General features: G+C 38.8%; 1 protein-coding gene across 1 annotated transcript in view; it reads left to right on the forward strand.

Annotated features, from left to right (window-relative positions):
* TNFRSF11B (TNF receptor superfamily member 11b) overlaps positions 1-19,670 on the forward strand; it is a 28,276-nt gene extending 8,606 nt beyond the window's left edge. Inside the window, exons 2-5 of the mRNA XM_090282745.1 lie at positions 10,279-10,648; positions 14,344-14,535; positions 16,513-16,737; positions 18,495-19,670. Coding sequence (XP_090138871.1) covers positions 10,279-10,648; positions 14,344-14,535; positions 16,513-16,737; positions 18,495-18,883 — 1,176 coding nt within the window. The 3' untranslated portion in view covers positions 18,884-19,670. The remainder of the gene's footprint in view (positions 1-10,278; positions 10,649-14,343; positions 14,536-16,512; positions 16,738-18,494) is intronic.

Here is a 19,670-nt window from a genome sequence, read left to right on the forward strand (position 1 = left end):
TTCAACCCAGAGCTCTCCTCTCAGCTCGGGTTAAGGATGCCTCAGGAGGGGGCTTCGGAGGGCCAAATCTGTGGGCAAATCTGTGCCGGTGTATTTTTTTCTTCTTTTCCCTCCAGTGGCTCCTGGGGGTCACCATGTTTTTTTCTTTTTTGTTTTGAAATTAAATCCCTGGATCTCTTTTTTTGGACATAACTTCTAAGCCAGATTCCTTGGGGAACAGAGCATGAGGCAAACACTTACGTTTTAATACATTATTAGAAAGAGCAATCCTAGAGAAGAAGCAAGAGTGAGCGAAAGGAGAAGGCAGAAAAGGAAGGAGCTGCATTACCGAGAAGCTTCTGCTTTGTACAAAGTGTAATTCATTGCTCAATCTCACGGAGAGGTTGTGTGAACTAACTGTATTCCAGGACAGGAGTGGGAGAAGAATTTATTCACCAGGATGGATGGATAGATCCATCATAGATAGATAGAATGGCCAACCTATAGAAAAGAGTTTATTTGATTCATAATTATGAGGACATAGGGAATGGCAGTTCTGCAGTCCCTTTTATGCATTTATAATCAAAGAAGAAAACACAAGGAAGGCACATGAAATCCATTGGTGGTAGATTAAAGAGGTGAGAAAAAGCAGAGCGGGAAGTTCTCTAGGATTGGATAAAAAGCAAAAATGGAGAAGCACACACTTCTTTTACCATGGTGGCTATAAGGTAGTTAATAAATAACACTCACAGCATGTAGAGATGGTATTCAAGGAACAAGATAACAAGGAGGGGTCCTATCGTCCTTTCCTGTGGTACCTGCATTTGTGCCTTCGAGTAGTCTAGACAAGAAAATTACTCTGACATTTCAAAGGTATGTTATCCTAGATGATAAGAACAATGGACAGGGCTCAGTGAAGGTCAAGACTGACCTTTGCTAAGGAAGCTATTGTCCTGGGATGTGACTACCCACCATGACCTGCCGTGACCTGCTGTGACCTGCCCAGTCAGGAATCTATGATCAGATCATCCTTTCTGGTTACTTTTGATCACTAAGCTTGTCAGGTTTGCCAAGTAGCCCCCTGAGCTTGTCAAGTTTATTACATAGCCCATTTTTTGTTCTAGATAGACAGACAGATAGATAAAAGAGATCTTACTGAATCTTACATTGTGTTGTCGTTGATCATTTATTATGCCTCTCTCCTTCATAAGACTGTAAGTCTGCAGAGGGAAGAGTCAGTTGTCAAAGGCTTAGATTCTCACAGGAGTGGACTTGAATCCCAGCTAGAATGTGTTACTGGCCTTGTGGCCTTTGCCAAGTCACTCAACTTCTCTGGGAGTCAGTGTCATTTATAAAATGGGGATAATCCTATCTCCTCAAAGATGGTTGGAAGGAATGGATGATAATAGCAAGGAAGAAAGAGCTTAGTCTAAGAGCCTACTGTATAATAATATTGTAATATACTAAGCTGTTATTTTTCATCAGACCACACAGGGCTTCTAGTATGGTGTTTCACATGTTGTAGGCACATTGTAAATGTCCACGTGTTTAAATCAGATACTATTTTATTTCCTTTCCACTTCTAGTTTCTATTCCATTTCATAACCACCATGATTTTTCTTTCCTAACTTTCACCAGCTGCCCTCAGCCATAAATTTGATTGATTGGGCTTCATCCAGGACATTAACAACCAAAAGAGATTCATAAGATGATATGAGCCATGTACTATCTTCAAAGGAGAACACTGTAGAAATAAAATGGAATTTAAAAAATTGATGTTTAAAACTCTCTACATACTAAACGTATTGCCAATTCTGGGCCCCAAATGCCAGGGACTAGAGACGAAAATCTCTGGAGCGATCCCGCCCTTGTGCTAATCAAGTGGGCCAGAATGGATGTAATGATACGGAAAATCACAACCAGCCCTCCTGCTGAGTAGAAGTTTTTAGAATTGATGTTATATCTCAAAACTGGGGATTAACACCAAGCCCAAGAGAAGAAATATTAAGATCCGGGAGCCAAAATATGTGAGATTTCTACATGCTTTCCTTGGAAAGTTTTAAGTATTTACCTGCATTACAAGTTTTTTTCTTTCAGAGATTTTTTTCCCCCTTTTATTTATTAATCTGTCAAATGTTAATTGTCTGTAACACTCCTCTGAAGTACCAAAGGTATCATAAACAAATCTGTCCTGGTAATTCTGGTTGATTCCAAAATTAAACAAACTACTGCTAATTAATTTAAAAGCCTTCAGATAACTAAAGGAAAGTCTGAAGGGAACAAAAAATGGCATTTATTATTATTTTCAACTTTTATTTTTTTAAAGATTTTATTTGTTTATTTTTAGAGAGAGGGGAAAGGGGAAAGAAAGAGAGGGAGAGAAACATCAATATGAGAGATAAATAACCTGCCGCCCAGGCAGGTACCCTGACTGGGAATTGAACCAGCGATCTTTTGGTTTGTAGGACGATGCCCAACGAACTGAGCCACACCGGCCCAGTGAGGGCAAAAACAGAAACAAAAACAAACAAAACCTCACACATTTAAAGTTAAGTTGTACTTGTACGTAGACAGTTCTTCAGCCCCAAGGGAAGCATAAGAGCGTGGAATTTGGCCAGGTGATTCATCTAATAAGTCGTAATTGCTTATGTTTTCTTTCCCATTTGCCTAGCAAAAGATGTTGGCAGCAAATCGGTTCTGTATAGATGAACAGATTTAATTCTTCTGCTCTTACTTCCTACCTACAGACATAATCCTCTGCCAGACAACTGGCTGTTGTGAAAATTATTAAGCAGTGGTAGACTCTCAGGTAGGGAGCCTGCAGCGGCAGATAAACCTTTCAAATGAACAACCTGTTTTTTTCACCCATTGCCCTGTAGAGTGGAAGCTAAATACAAATGGAATAGTTTAGGCAAAAATGAAAGAAGCTTAAAAAAAAATCTTCCTTTGGGTAAATAGTCATCCCTATCATTTTACAGATGAGAAAATGGCGGACTTTTGTGCTTGTCCTCGCAAATTCATCCTTTACGTGTGGATATTTATCCGCATCTATATATAATCATCAATAATCCTAATTACATATGGTAGATAATTCATTCACTATATCTATTGGACTGAATAAAATTAAATTAGATATATTGAATACTTGCTACATGTAAGACACTGTGCTAAGCATTTAAGGAATATGGAGACAAATACTTTTCTATTAAGGCCTTTGGAGGAAACCCATGGAGCTGCCTTGAAACATTCCAGTGAGACCAAGAAAATGATACCAGTTGGAAAGACACTGAAACTGATTTTAAAAACAATTCCAAGATGCTTTTTCTGGAGACAGTTAAGAACAGGGTAGATAATCACCTTAGGGCACATTTTAGGTGTGTTACTTCTTACTGGACAAGAAACTTAAAAACCTCTCCAGAAATTGGGCTGATTCAAATGTCTCCCATTTCTTATATTCTGTGTAATTCGCATATATAATAATGCCTCATACTTGTGTGGGACTTTATTTTTTACCAAGTTTACTTGTGTCTTTTAACTCATCTAAAATATAACACTTGTACAAGGATAGTCTCCTTTTAGAGGATTTTTCTCACTTTAGAGGTAAGATATTCTCGTTTTAGAGGCAAGATAGTGGCCCAGGGTTACTAACCTAATGGTCTAACTGGGTTTAGAACCCTGGGTGCATATTCAAAATGCAGGCACCAAGCTGAAAGCACACTTGTCAATTTACATCAATCTAATTAATTGCTATGCTATATACTTTTTATATTATTCATTATTCATTTAGTATTCTTAGAATTCTCTGTGATATCTCTACTTTTTAAAATCTTCTCTTTTTTCATCCCATCCTGCCAGTGTTTATAAGCCCCAAGGATTGACATTTTTGTACTTTTTGCTTGTGAACAATATTGTTGGATAATGCCATCTGATCTCTTTGCTTCTAGAGTCATTTATGTGCTTATAACCCCGAAATCTGTGCCCTTAGTTGCACTTCTGTCCTGAATTCCCAGTACATATATCTATTTGAGTCTCCTGGATGGGAGATATTCCAGACTAAATTCGTTGCCTTTCTTCATAAACATCTCTCTTTTGTCACTAATTAATGCCAATACCACATACCTAATAGTAAGAAATCATGGCCATGTTCTTCAATTGCTCTTTCTAGTTCCTCCTGCCATGCAGCCAGCCAATAACATGTCATATCTATCCATTTCTCTCCTCCATGACTCGTGTCTAACTTCAGCTCCTCCTCATTTCTGACCTGTTTCTCTGTTGAGGCTTTTCTTGATTCTCTTTCTCCTTTCTTCTGCAACCAATTGTTTTGCAGTGATTTATGAGTATTTTACATCACACTTGGCTTTTAGATGAATGTTCATATGAAACAGTAACATTAACTTATTCAACTCCATCGCTTAGCAATGTGTCCAGAGCATAGAAATTGTTTCAGTAAGTGGGGATGAATGAATAAATGAATTATTTAAGAAACAGAGAAAAGCATAAAGCAAATACAACACTTTAAGACTATTGAATATCAAATAAACTAACCTCCACAGGAAAGAAAAAGTGTGTGTTTTTAGGCACTCAAATGAACGAAGAGTGAAAGAATGAATGAGTGAATGACTAAAGCCCTACAGATGTAGTCCAAAGTTACTCGCAACCAATATTGCTTTATCTCATAAACTTACTTAAAATGTTCCATTCCATTTTGTGGCAGGCTTTGATAAAAAAAAATATTGGAAAAAAGTACGTTTTTAAAAAATGTAAGCTTTATAGTTCATACTACAAGAGCTCTTTAGGAAACTCACCATATTCATATATCCTGAAAGCTTCCTCTCTTGGCCAAGATGAACTATATAAAATGGCATGATTTCCCAACTGACCAGTTTACCTAACTCTGGATAGTCCTCAAATAGTTTCCTGCGGGAAAGGTCATGACGAGGGATCACAAAAGGAACTCCCAAACCAAGTAGTTATTTCAAGCTTTGTGTGGGCTCCTTTTAATGAATTTTCCATAAATGGAAACCCACTGGGTCACTCCTGGTCCTGCACTCCAGAGGGCAAGCCCAGTAGTATGGGGCTGGCTGCACTGCATAATGCAAAAATAAACTTGCTGGAGGCATTGTTTTCTTCTGCTGTCCTTTGAAAGAAGCCTGCACCAGTAGAATGCTGTAGTCAAGTTACTTATCATCTGAGAAGTGTCCTTCTCAGTAGCTTTAGACGAGAGCCAGTCTTAGCGCAAAGAAATAAAAGTGAGAGTTAATTCACTTAAGATGGCATCGGTTGATCTAACTTTTGTGATCTCCAAACTCCATGCTCTTGAGTCTAAGTGAAAAATTAGCACTTTAGGGTAACTTTTGAACTGCATGAAGGCTATAGCATAAGTGAGAGCATTTGGTAAATGTTAAAGGATTTGGACAAATAATAGCATTCTGTGACACATGCTCTGGCTTTGAATTCTGCCTCCACTAATTGTTATGACCTCACAAGGTTAATTACTCATTCTAAGACTCATGTTTATAGTTGGTGGAGACTTGATGATAATGGTACAACACCCTAAAGTAGGTACAAACCAAAATATTATAAAAATTATTTTTTAGTCTACTGCCTGGCATAGAATGTTTGGGATTAAGAATTAGGTGATTAAGTGAAAAACCAGTTATGTCTTTTAATAATAAAAATGGTACACATATATCTTAAATGTTTTATTTTTACTTAGAACATTCAAGTATATACTTATTTGCTTATATTTTGAGATATGACCAAGGCCTTTCTTGGAATTTGTGTTTGCTAACATGGGACTCCATGCCACCTTTCTTGCAAAACCCTTATCTATAATGCATAGCCCATTCATTTTCTTTTTGGTATTTCAAGATATTTTTGAAATAAATTGATTATATAACCCTTCTAGACATTTTCACCATTTTGTTTTTACAACTGTCTCAGCTCTCTCAAATTTATGGTAGGTTTTAATCTTTCTATCTTTTTTTATTTTTATTTTTTTTGTAGCTCATCTTTATCAAGTCATCCCCAGAGCATTGCATTTATTTTATAGAGTAAAATAATAATTTTTTTCACCTGTGTTTATTGGTTTACATAGTAGTTAATGGAGTTACTAATGATAGCTATACTACAGCATTTACAGGTACATATATACCAGGAGCATAAGCAGATTCAGCATCACACACACAACTGACTTGCTAAGCATGCCTCTCCACTGGTAAGGACACACAGGAGTGGTATGCTAGCAGAGAAGGCAGAGCTGAGAATTCAGGGTGCTGGTGCATCACTTGGGTTTACAGAGGAAATGGAAGGCATGCCTGAAAAGTGGATAGTGGTAGAGTTTTGCAGTCAAAAGGGGTTTCACAAATAAAGCAGTGAAGAAAGGAGGTAGGAAGGGAGTTAGAGCAAGACATTGGTGTCCAAGTTCATTGGCCAATTAAGCCCTGTCAAACCACAGAATATGCCAATGGTAGATTTAGAAAAGGCTTTAGAGAACAAGTTATTCGACCTACTCACCACCTTCACACACCACCATCGTCTGCTGACATTGGATAGGTGAGGAAAGATGTTGGGTTTGAGACCAAAAGTTCTTTAACACTGTCCAACATTAAACACAGAAGATGAGAAGAAAAGAGGGATAGGGGCTCCAGGAAGATTTCCTGGACTGGTGAGAAGCACCAAATTGAAGGAGTTTCATTCCCTTCAAGAACAACTGGCCTACACACCAAAGATCAGACCCATAGGGGATGGGAGGGGGAAGAAAGGAAAACCAGAGAGAAGGTTCCATTTAATGTTTTCTTCTAAAGTCAAGCATTAAACACCAAAGGTGTGTCCTCTTCTGCAAAAGGCACTTTATGCTTCTGCAGACACACCTATGCACATGCCCTGGCTTTTGCAGATGTTCCTCACTAGTTATGCAATTTACACAGAAAAAAATATTTTGAACTCTTATTAGATTTTAAGTATTATTAGCTGGCAAACGAGATAAAACCAATGTTAAGATGATCTGTTTTCCTATGGTATCTTTTCCACTGCATTTCCAGGAAATGCAAAAGAAAGTAAGAGAGAGGACTGATGAAGAGTTCTATTAATCCTGTCCGTCCTCTGTACAGTAACTGGATCCAGAAATTTTATGTGGGAATTGGGGCTAACCAGAGATTGAAACCTAAACATCCATTTTGGCCACACAGAGTTCTGTCTTTTTACCAAAGTGGAAAATTTTCAAATAAAACACAGAGGCCCAATGGAACTTACTGAAAACAAGTCTGCAGTTCCTCAAGGCTTTCCTCTTTTTTGAAATACATAGGCTAATTCTATGCAGTGGCCTTAAAGAAATTGCCTTCACTGATACAATTCCTCTCTAAGTCAACCTTATTCATTTATTTTTCTCTGCGGATTCCTTTCACCTCAACTTCCCTGTATTTTGAAGAAAAGGTAACTAATTTCCAAAGCATGGTTTCAGGAAACCAACAGTGTCATGTCCAATTGCCTAGAAAAATACAAATTGATTCAGCGTTCTTGGTCTGATCTTGTATTTGTGTGGCTCCTTCAGTGAGGAACACAGGCACCTTCTGTGGGGTTTTCCCATCTCATCCGCATCACTTCTTGGGAAGGGAGATTAGAGTCAACACAAAATAAGTGGACACAGCAGAACCCCACTGAAATGGGAAAGGGGGCATGATGGGAAGTTGGGCTGGCGGAGGTCTCAGGACTGCTAGCCCTACCAGGATGAAGCTCACTCAGCAGTAGCATGCAAGACAGGCATCTTTAAGGCAACAGACCTTTCAGATATAGGCAGCAAGAGAAAAAAGCATTTCTCATTTCTTTTGTTGTCTTTGCAAGTTGTACCAGGAAAATTTTATTTCCTTTATTGGGGATTTTAGAAACATCTGAGCCAAATCCACACAAAGGGCCTTGAAAAATATAGCATGGTATATTCAAATGACCAAGAAGCAACAAAGTCATTTTATGTTGCATTGTTTCTTTAAAATACTGATTGTTACTTGCAATTATTTATTTCTCCTCTGCTGTCTTGCTGCACGCTAGACTGAGAGCTTCTGAAGGCATGGACTATCTTTGTATTGTGTACAGCCATGTGCTAAGTACCTTCTACAGTGCTTGGTATGCAGTGGGTACTCAATGAATGTGTGTTGAATGAATAGATTCCATTCATTTCTGAAAGATTTTGAGCAAACTGGTACTTTCACCCAATTCTGGTTCATTTCTTCTAATGCCCACCCACTCCAACTGATCCAATAAGAACCACAGGAAAATTTAAGAACATTTTTCCCCAGAAAACCTCAGGTTAGGAAAGTGCCTTGAAAAGACCACCAAAACAGCCTCAATTTTGCACTATATTCTATGTTTGACGGTTAGGAGTCCTTCACATTATAACACTCTAAACATTTCTCTTGGATAAAAGGTCCATGGCCCTAAGGCATATATTTTGTTCTTTTTTTCTGGGTTATCAGCTCATATCATGTCCAGTCAGTACTGATGCTTGTTGTGTTCCAATAAGAAGTAAATGAAATTACTTAGATCAAAATGCCCAAATGCTTATTTAAGAAGGCCATCTTTACCTTTGTCATGCCTAATTCCAAAGGCAGTGCTATTTTCCTAGCTTGGCATGCTTTTCCCAGGTCAAGGGGTTTCTGTGAAATTTCCTGAGTTCTGCAAATAAGAGAGTTTGGAAAAATTTATTATGTTTGGCCTGCCACCTCCCCAAAGCCTGAAAATAGTCACTGTTGATCCCTTTCCCAAAAAACAAATAATAAAAACCAAACAAACCACCCCCTACGCACAAATAAAACTATTTCTTTTGAGCGTGTGTTTCCTGTAAACTAGTATGAAGAACTACTTCAATGCTCCCTAGAAGACCCATTGAGATTTAGACTACAAGATGAAATACCTAGTTAGAGTGGCCCTGCCAAGCAGCATCCTTGCTTGAAAACTCTGCCTCCTTTTCCTCTTCCTCCTTGTTCTCCTTCTTCCCCTTCTCATTCCCCTTCCTCTTCCTTCTCCACCTCCTCCTCTCCTTCTCCTTCTCCTCCTCCTCCCCTTGTTCTCCTCCTCCTCCCTTTTTTCTTCTCCTTCTGCTCCTCCTTCTTCTTTGTCTTCTTGTATAGACTACTTCCTGCCATATGTATGGATACTTATGAAACCCTGCCTGCTCCCTGAAGTTTTTCCCAGTTAACCTGAAAAGAGGTGATCATTTAATTTTCTACACATCACTGACCTATAAAAGAGTCAAGACTTGGCTATGTGATGTTCTGGAGGAAACATCAGTCTTAAAATTCTAGGATTCTTTCCAGTGGTGTGGAGATAGGGATTATACTTGACTCACCAGCGTATTCCTGGTACTTTCCTGGTGGGCATTTGATGTGTATCTGTGGGATGAATGAACAAATGAATGAATGAATGATCAGGTGACTGTTGATGTAATCATACTTCAAACATCTCCACCTCTTGACTTCACTACATGTCTGGAATCATTAAGTCTGAGAATGAGTTAACTATAAGGGAGATATCATCTGGTCCTAATCATGGCTACTGTGACCTCCTCATTTAAGTGTTGTAATCTCCCCCAACCTCCATGTTTTTAATCTCTTTTACTCATAATTTTTCTTAGAACACTTTTTTTCTAACATGTAATTTACCTCTAGTTTGTTATTTTCTTACACCTCCAATTGCATGGTAAATTCCACAAAAGCAGTGTTTCCGGCCTGTTTTATTCACTGCTGTCTCCCAGTGGCCAAGAACAGAGCCTGGCACATATTAAGGTCTCAATAACTATTTGTCCAATGAATAAAAAATAGAATAACTTTTTAGTATGGGCTCCAAGAATTTTTCTTAAATCCCTAACCCAATTCCACACCTGTGGAATCAGAATGTTTAGTGATGTGGATCCCCAGACCCTACATTTTTATCCAAGAGTGTGGTATGGTTCTCCTGAGAACCACTAGTTCTTCCAACTCAGTCATCTAGAAATAATCCTGAAGTCCAGGGAGAGAAAGTGTCCATGAGGCCATGTGGCCTGTTTAATGGTGCACCTAACTGTAGTTATTTCTTTTCTGATGAGCTTTCTACTCCACTGATCTATGAGCTGGATTTACTTAATATAGGCGTGCTGCCACCACCATCTTGGTCTTTGAGATTAAGCTCATAGAGGCAAAAATTATGGTCTCTGAACTTTGTGACGCCACTCAGGAGGCAGGAGGTTCATAAAGGATCCTGTGATGTCTTTGTACCGAAGAACCACCCTATTTCCATGTTGACATGTGACTATTTCCCTTCTTCTAGTTCCTGGACATCTCCATTAAATGGACCACCCAGGAAGCTTTTCCTCCAAAGTACCTTCATTATGACCCAGAAACCTCTCGCCAGCTGATGTGTGACAAGTGTCCTCCTGGCACCTACTTAAAACAACACTGCACAGCAAGGCGGAAGACCGTGTGTGCCCCTTGTCCTGACAGCTACTACACAGACACCTGGCACACCAGTGACGAGTGTCTGTACTGCACACCAGTGTGCAAGGAGCTGCAGTATGTCAAGCAGGAGTGCAACCGCACCCACAACCGTGTGTGCGAATGTGAAGAAGGTCGCTACCTCGAGGTGGAGTTCTGCTTAAAGCACAGGAGCTGCCCCCCGGGGTTTGGAGTGCTGCAAGCTGGTATGTGTCAGCTTTCAACAGGTCGCACCATTCATTAGCATCATATAAAGTTAGGTAGTAGGGAAAGATTAAAGGAACGCTTTTGTCTGATGATATTACAGGATAGCAAATCGCAAAGGTGATGGAACCTGCTAGGTACATACTATGTGTCTGGATTGCTGCCGAATGACCATTCCTCAGAGGAATACTCTGCCGCTATAGGGCGATTTAGTGACAAATCTCAGATGCAGCGAATTGCTCTCTAATGAGATGCGTGATGGACTGCTTTTTTAAAGGGACACTCTGAGTTGCACTGTTTGTAACTGATAGATACCTCTATGTTTCACTTCAGCATGGACAGCTTGAAACTGCGGTGCTTTTTTGACAAACATCAGAAATCTTAATTGATACCAAGAGAGTAATTATGCTGATAGTGATGAGACTCTGGAGGGCTCACAATGAACAGTTATAATTAATTATGCAAAAAATGAGAATGGCTAGGGGAAATACATTTCATTATAAAAAATGAAGCTAGTCCTTCGTTGGTGTGGGAGTTGAGGAGCTGGGAAGATAAAGACTATAGCTGTATCTCATCAGTGAGTTTATTCTTTAGCTTAGATAAAACAGATTGTCAAGCCAAGAGTAAGTACTTGTCTACAAAGTGCTTTCTCTTTTTGCATTTTGAACAGCATAGGTTAGGGCCAGTGTGCATTGAATCTTTTAAAGCTGCAACCACATTTTTTTTTTCTACCACATTCACAAAACTTCCATGTAGTCTGATAGCTTGGGAAAATTAAGAGTAAATCACTTTTCTGGAGGAAGTAGTAATCAGTATAGAAACTGATTACTCAGTTTGAAGCAGTGTTTCTCAGCCTCTGCACCAGTGACATTTTGGGCTAGATAATTCTCTCTGTGAGCAGCTGTCCCGAGCATTGTAGAACATTTAACAGCCTCCCTGGTCTTGTCACTAGATGCTCCTTGTGCCGGGTGACAACCAAAAGTGTCTCCAGGCATTACCCATTGTCTCCTGATGGAAAAGTTGCCCCTGGTTGACAACCACTGGTTAAGAGGATGCTAATTATTTCTAACTATTTTAACTTTCAGGACTTATGATATACAGATTTCTAAGTTATTGGATGAAAAATACAAAGCAAACATTTTCAAAAATTGAAATCTATTGCTTCCTAAGTTGTGAACCTTGTAAGATAAATCACAGTAGGTGCAAAGTGCAAGAGAGTTCCTTCAGATATCTCGAGTGTGAGTATTTGAGGGAGAAATTAATGACACTTCCTAGTTTTTTATTGGATAACACTTTGGGACTTTTGGATACTTTTTTATTGGATGATACTAAACCAAGCTGTAGAGTGGAAAAGCCCATCCAACAAAAACACATTCATTTAATTCACTTCAGTAAATTCTATATGTAGAAAAATTAATGCAGGGACGAGGCAGCTTAGAAATTAGAAAGCTTTGAAAAAAGGATGGAAATAGCAAAGATTTTTCTCACATAAGCATGGAAATCTGTTTTGCAGAATGAAGTAAGCTGGCAGCCAGAGGGCCAGCGTAAAGATGCACATTTTCTTTTGTGGTGCGCAGCTGGGTTTATTTACCTCCCATTCCCTGAAAAGCCACAGGGTAGTTTCTTGTGGACAGTAAGAGGTTTCCAGCCCAAGGAGAGGGAAAGACTATGAAATACCATTCTAAAAAGTATTTAATAACTATTCCTTTGTGTTGTTTCTTTGAAGTCAGATTGTCTCCATATTTTATTCACTCTGTCAGTCTTCAGATTCTTATGTCATTACTTTTGGCTAGCATGGTGAAGTTCTCAACTGCAGAACACAGTTCCTCTCATCATTATGATATTTGATGTTTGGTCTGCCAGATTATACTTTTTATGTTTCCATTGATATTAATAAGGCAAAATCATTTACTTAGATGGATGAATCTTTCTTTATAAAAAGTTCTAACAATTATAAAACAGGGAAGTGCTTTTCATCAAGGTCATTATATAAAGCTTCCAAAGATATTAAGAAACTTTACTTCTATCATTCTTGGATTCCTTTTGTTAAAGGACTTTAAATAATGTCATGTCTGTACCGATGACTTTCCCATCGAGATGCATGCAAAGACCCAATCTGTCAATGTGTAGCTGAAGAATGACAAGTTCTTCATGCAGTTGGCTTTCCAGAACATGTGGTGGTTGGCAAAGGGAGGCTTGGATCCAGATGTTCAAGTCCACTTATTTCCAGAATATTAGCCATGAAAAAATACCATGGAATCCCTGCCCAAGTATCTTCACTTAGGGCATTGTAGAATTTGGTGTGGAGTTGAATGCCCTTTAAGAAGAAAAAAAAAAAAATGGGACAACTGTAATTGAAAAACCAAAAAATAAAATTAAAAAAATAATAAAAATAAATAAAAAGAGAAATATAGTAAGAAAGTACTTTAAAAAAAAATATTCCCCTTTGTAGGTTGGTTCCTAAGATGTCACTGCAGTGCTAGAGGCAGCATTTAATATGTGAAGGTTTCCTGCCTGTGGTTTCCCGCCTCCCCTTTTTGCTGCCAGCCCTTTCTCATTTTTACTGGTCAATGAATCATTAATCCCTTTAGAAGAAGTAGGAGATGAAACTAGAACCAAACCATTTTGTTGTTTTTTTTTTCCACTGAATTTTCTGCAATGAGGTGGGAGGGTCGCATTTTTAATAACTGAAGTTCATTAGCTTTCTGTAGCTTTCATTAGTCCCCTTTGCATTTGTTATCTTGCATAAGCCAGAACTGGCCTATAAAAGCTACTGTTGAATACTGAAACCTAAATCTGTTCAACTAACTTACACTAGATGGAGGTATTTTCAAATGCAAATGCACTTCAGTGTATGATTTACGAATGTATAATAGAGTCAAGGGTTTGAAGGTATTTATTTTTAATAGCATCTTTAGTTGTTGACTTGTTCAAGTTGGCCTACCAATGATTTCTCCATATTTGTCAAGCATTTTTCTACCGTGAAACACCCTTGCAGTCACCCTTCCCTGAAATTTTAATGACTAGACTCTTTTAAAACGCAACAGTTTAAGCAAACAATACATCATCTTCCATTTAATGTGTAGCTTAACTGCCGGCTTACGCTTTTGAGTCAGCGGCCGACTTTATTGCCACCTTCAAAAGTTTATTATAATGCTATAAATTTTTACTTCCTAGGGTTAGCATACTTATGAGTTGCTTCACAATTAGGATTCAGGAGAAAGGACTTCGGAAGGAACGGATTGGAATTTAACGACGCAGCATCCAGTGGGTGCTGATTTGGGAGAATGATAGCACAGCTGTTACACAACATCTATCTTGATGCTTTTCCAGGATAATTGTGCAAAAATATGGCGGACAACACTACTGACATTGTATCACGCACAGCACTAATGAACAGCCTCCCTTCTTTCCTTCATCTCGCATTTCAGAAGTGTTTTGTGGGTAACAGCAGAACGAACTTGTGTTTGTATCGCTAGGAGGGGAGACCGCCGAAGGGGCTAACTGGAGAGTTCTGTTCTGTGTGTCTAATGAAGTGAAAAATGAGAATGCCTGAAGTTTGGTACAACGTTAATAGTAAAGACGAAGCCAAACAGCCATTAAAACAAAGTGAAAAGTCTTTCTAAAACTGCGTGGAGGGTATCTGCTGTGAAAGTGTTTGAGAAGAAGGCACTAAATTGTTTGGTATTTTCTGTAGGGACTCCGGAGCGAAATACGATTTGCAAAAGATGTCCAGATGGGTTCTTCTCGAATGAGACGTCCTCAAAAGCACCCTGTAGAAAACACTCAAATTGCAGTGCGCTTGGTCTCCTTCTGACTCAGAAAGGAAATGCAATGCATGACAATATGTGTTCCGGAAACAGTGAATCGACTCAACGATGTGGAATAGGTAATTATCAGTCAGAATATCAGCCTTCGTGCCCCCTCTGAGTTGAATACAAGACCCTTCTTCATCAAACTTATATTTCCCCTTTCTCAAATTTTAACCAGCTAGTCTATTCTAAGACTATTTATTCTCTGTGCGTCATTGCCAAAGCACCCTCAAAGTCCGTCAAAAATTCCTCATTTCCTCATAGATCATGCTCTAAACCCTGATTTTCTTCCCTTCACACTTGGATCAGATGTTACCCGTGGAGAAAAGGGCAGTGCAAAGATTATGTCTGAGGCCAAATTAGCAGAGTTCAAATTGCAGAATTTTTTGTTATGCATTTTTATCACTTTTAAGAATACCTGTATTATTAACCCTAGCATAAGGTGGGTTAAGAAGCACAAATTGAACCAGAGAATACAACAAGGATGCCAGCCTGTTAAACTAAGCACGCCATTGTCCGGGGACAGCCACCTGACCTGGAGTCTGCACGATCCTTCCCCATGTGGGAAGGCCACCCTCCCCTCCACACCCCCACTCTTATTAGGGACTTCTGGACCCAAGGGTAGGTAGGACGATGACCATGTCCAGCTTGAAGCAGCTAGAGGAGCACAAGACCTTCGCCTATTGTCCTTTATAAGATTATAAAGGGTCTTAAGTCTGAGAAGGAGGGATTGTTATTTTTTATTGTTATAAAAAATAAATTAATTAATTTTAAAAAATGAAGCACAGTGACATAAATTGATGACAAATTAGAAATGTAAAACTGACTTTTTGTCTATGGTATTGCTGTGTCTATTACACAGAAGTGCCAAGTTCCTCTTGCCTTAAACTCTTTAGTCAGGAAGGGTCACTAGCTCAGAGCTCAAGTTATCTGAATGTATCCCATGTTGTTGATGACACTAATCAAATTGGTGTCCTCACCCTGTCACTTCTACTATGAGACTAATCTCACACCTTCTATCACGGACTCATTACACCAACGATAATCTGTCTTTTAGCATTTAGCTCAACAACATCATGAACCAGCCTGGCTCTCCCCAGGCATCTATTTGTACTACACAGAAGTGCAGGAAGCATAGGCATGTGAACTGGGAGATTTAAAGTTCCAACCCAGTACCAGTGTTTTCTCACTGTGTGATTGAAATCCTAAACACATTATTTAGCTTTTCTGCTTTCTTACCTAAAAAATGGAAAAAGGGAAGAGGTAGTTAGAGGAATGACTTCTAACTTTAACATTCTCTTGAATACATTTGAAATTTTGTTCTTGTCATCCCTGGAGCTCTTTGCCAGGTACTTTGCTACATGGGTTTTAATCTTTACAAAGACACTGTTAAGGCTTCTCAAGTTCAATATAGGGCAGAGTCAGGATTCAAACCCAGGGCTGGTGAATTCAAAGACAAACACTTAATCCCTGCGATATACCAGCCCTACCCAGACATTCAGGCCATTGCACCTCATTTCTAAATGACATGTTTTTTGGTGTGTGACTATTTTCTCATTCAGTATATGCTTATATGTTTATATATATTCTTATTCCCAAAGGTAAACTATGTGATTGTGTATGTACAGAAAATAATACACTCTTCCAGATTACTTTCAAGCTTCTTTCAAAGCAATGCTTATATTTGTTTTGGCACTGATCTTGAAGTATCCTGTGGGTACTAGGGACACCCTTAACAGAATGTTAATATTTACATTAAATCCTAGAACTTTTGCTTTAATTTATTTATAGCCATATTTTGCTATTAAACATTTATTAAACTTTCTCTCCCAAAATGCCCTAAAAGAACATAAGAAAGGATAGAAGCCCAGTTGGATTGGCAATCTACCCCTAAGAGCAGCCAAGAGAAGTCTGGTTTCATTCAAATTTTTCATTTTAGCATATTTTATCTTGGAATTTATCAATTGTGTGGGTTTTTAAATTTTATATTTTGTCCAACGGACTTCCAAGAGTCTAATTGTTGAGCAAACCCTGGTTTTCCCATCTTTCTTTAGATGTCACCCTGTGTGAGGAGGCATTCTTCAGGTTTGCTGTCCCTACCAAGTTTACCCCTGACTGGCTCAGTCTCCTGGTGGACAATTTGCCTGGCACCAAAGTCAACGCGGAGAGTGTCGAGAGGATAAAAAGGCGGCACAGCTCCCAAGAACAGACTTTCCAGCTGCTGAAGTTATGGAAACATCAAAACAAAGACCAGGATATGGTCAAGAAGATCATCCAAGGTACGGTAACCTGAAATATGCAAGTCGGTCAGACATCAAAGACACCCTTTAAGCACGGATTTAGTCGTGTGGATGATGTTTCCTGTTTGCAATTAGTGTTGGACTGAAAACGTCATTATGAAGGGATGCTGTGCATGCTTTTCTCAGAACAGTCGTGCAGGGTTTTATTGTCACCTCCCCCACCCCACCTCCACTTTCTTTTCACAGCGTATATAGAAGCCACAGTGCATTTCATTTCAGTGCAGGGTTAGGACTCAGGAAATCTAACTCTAAATCCCTCAGAATTTTATTAGCATCCCCTCTGACCTTCCTAGGAGTTCTTTAACCACTTTGAATCTTACCTTGCGTTTCTACCAAGAAGCTCTGTTGTATTTATTTGGTAAAATTCTCTCGAGAGAGCCTCCCAGTGTCTTACAGAGAGCCTCTCATTAATCCTCACAAGGTGGCCTACTTTAAAATTACCATTTTAATAACATATGTTGTAAGGATTAATGAGATAAGGGCTGTAACATGCTTGAGTTTCTTGGAAAAAGGCGTTAGTTTAAGCCACGTGCTCTCCTGTTTTACAGTTTTCTAAAGAATCTCCTTTAGAAAGTGTGTGTGTGTGTGTGTGTGTGTGTGTGTGTGTGTGTGTGTGTGTGTGTTGGGGTGGGGGGGTTGGGGCAGGGGGAGACCATGAGGAGAAAATCCAAAAGGAAAAGTAAATTTCATACAGTGTGGACTGCAAGTTTTAGGTTATACAGCAGAAAGAGTCCTGAATTCAATTAGCAATGGAAGGGCATGCCAGAAAAACATGAGGGAGGTTTTTCATAACACAAACAATGTCAACGAGAAGTTCATTCTCCTCCCCCTGTAACCGAACGAGTCCTAACACTACCCTAAAATCCTCCAACATCTGAAACCGAGGCAACGGACTTTAGGAGACTTAACATTTTTGGCCCCTGAATGCATTCACTTGTGCAAAGAGTAAACTTTCCCCCTGTTTTTGGCAAACAAAATATGTTCTTTGAAAGTATAATTAGCCCCGAAGCAAAAAGAAAAGGAAGTAAAGAATCAGAGACTGTGAGCATCAGAAGGGACCAAATCCCTATTTTATAAATGAGGACATTTCAGCCCAGGAAGATGAACTGACTTGCCTTAGGGCTCAGATACAAAATGACTCATGTCATTAATAGAAACATTAGTTACTCCCTCTTATGTTTATGCCCTAGCTCATTACGGAAATATTCTCTAGGCTGTGTGTATCATTATGTCCCTGGGCCACATATTATAAGGTTTTTGAATTTTCTTCTCTGTGGTGGTAATCCTCTTGTACTCTTTATTAAAGACTGTTTGAAGCAACTAACTCTTATAAAATAGCACATATGTTAGATATCAGGTAATGAAAGTTTATATTACAAAATAGCTTGAATACTTTGTTTTTCTGAAGTGTTATGGTTTTAATTTCTCAAGTGCTTTTTTTAAAACTGAGAATAATGTGCCTTTGATTTTCTACTAGTAATTTTCAAAATGAGGGCTTCTCACCAAGCTTTGTTGAATGCCTAGACTATATAGCATATTATCTTATGATAACATAAAGTAATATTTATCTCAGTTTGCAGGAATAACTAGCATCGCGTAAGCCCCCCTCCAAAAATTAAAAAAAAAAAAAAAAAATGAAGGAAAAGGTTATTCCTAAAGCTATGAAGCTTGGGGAACCTTTGCCTCAGGGCACTGGCAGTGACGTGGTCGTCTCTGTGTGCTTTTGCTCCCTGTAGATATCGACCTCTGCGAGAACAGCGTGCAGAGGCACCTGGGCCATGCCAACCTCACCTTCGAGCAGCTCCACCGGTTGATGGAAAGCTTGCCAGGGAAGAAAGTCACACCAGAAGACATTGAAAAGACAATGAAGGCATGCGAATCGAGCGAGCAGATCCTGAAGCTGCTCAGCCTGTGGAGAATAAAGAACGGCGACCAGGACACCCTGACGGGCCTCGTGCACGCACTGAAGCATCTGAAAACGTACCACTTTCCCAAAACGGTCACCCACAGTCTGAAAAAGACCATCAGGTTCCTTCGCAGCTTCACGATGTACAGATTGTATCAGAAGCTATTCTTAGAAATGATAGGGAACCAGGTCCACTCAGTAAAAATAAGCTGCTTATAACGGGAAATGGCCGTCGGGCTGTTTCCTCACCGTGGACCAGATCCGATGGATGAGTAAACTGTTTCTCAGGCACTTGAGGGGGTACAATTATTTCTTTCTCATCACCAAGGGCTGGATTTGGCCCCAGGGCCCAAAAGGAAAGAAAAAAGAAAAAAAAAAAAAAAAACTGGCATGGAGAAAGAAACCCCAAATAGTTTATCCAACTGACAGATCTGGTCCAATATCTACTGACTACATTTTCCCTTATTACTGTTTGCAGTAATTCAACTGGAAATAAGGAACTAGACTCTATTGTGTCTTACTAAATATGAGAATGTCTAAGTTAAATAGCTTGAGATTTTAGCTGTCTAGAGGCTTTTATTAGAAAGCCATGTTTTTTTCTTTAAAAGTACTAATATATCTGTAACACTATTACAGTATTTGCTATTTATATTCATTCAGATATAAGGTTTGTACATATTATCATCCTAAAGGGAAACTGTGTAAGACTTAATTTTAGAAAGAAAAAATTTATATATTCTGTTTATTATTGACAAACAAGAGAGATAAAATATATTTTTTAATGGACAGTCTGTAACATTTCCTAATAGGTACTGCCATTCTTCCTGTGTGGAGTGTGTTTGTAATATAATGTAACCTATATAAGCTATGATATCATTTTATAGAAAATGCATTATTTAGTCAATTGTTTAATGTTGGAAAGTGTTTGAAATATAAATTATCTGAATATTAGATGCGCTGAGAAGTTGAATGTACCTTATTTAAAAGATTTTATGTTTTTACTAAA

The sequence above is a fragment of the Furipterus horrens genome, unplaced genomic scaffold, assembly GCF_987537825.1.
Source record: "Furipterus horrens unplaced genomic scaffold, mFurHor1.1.pri manual_scaffold_7, whole genome shotgun sequence".
Taxonomy (NCBI): Eukaryota; Metazoa; Chordata; class Mammalia; order Chiroptera; family Furipteridae; genus Furipterus; species Furipterus horrens.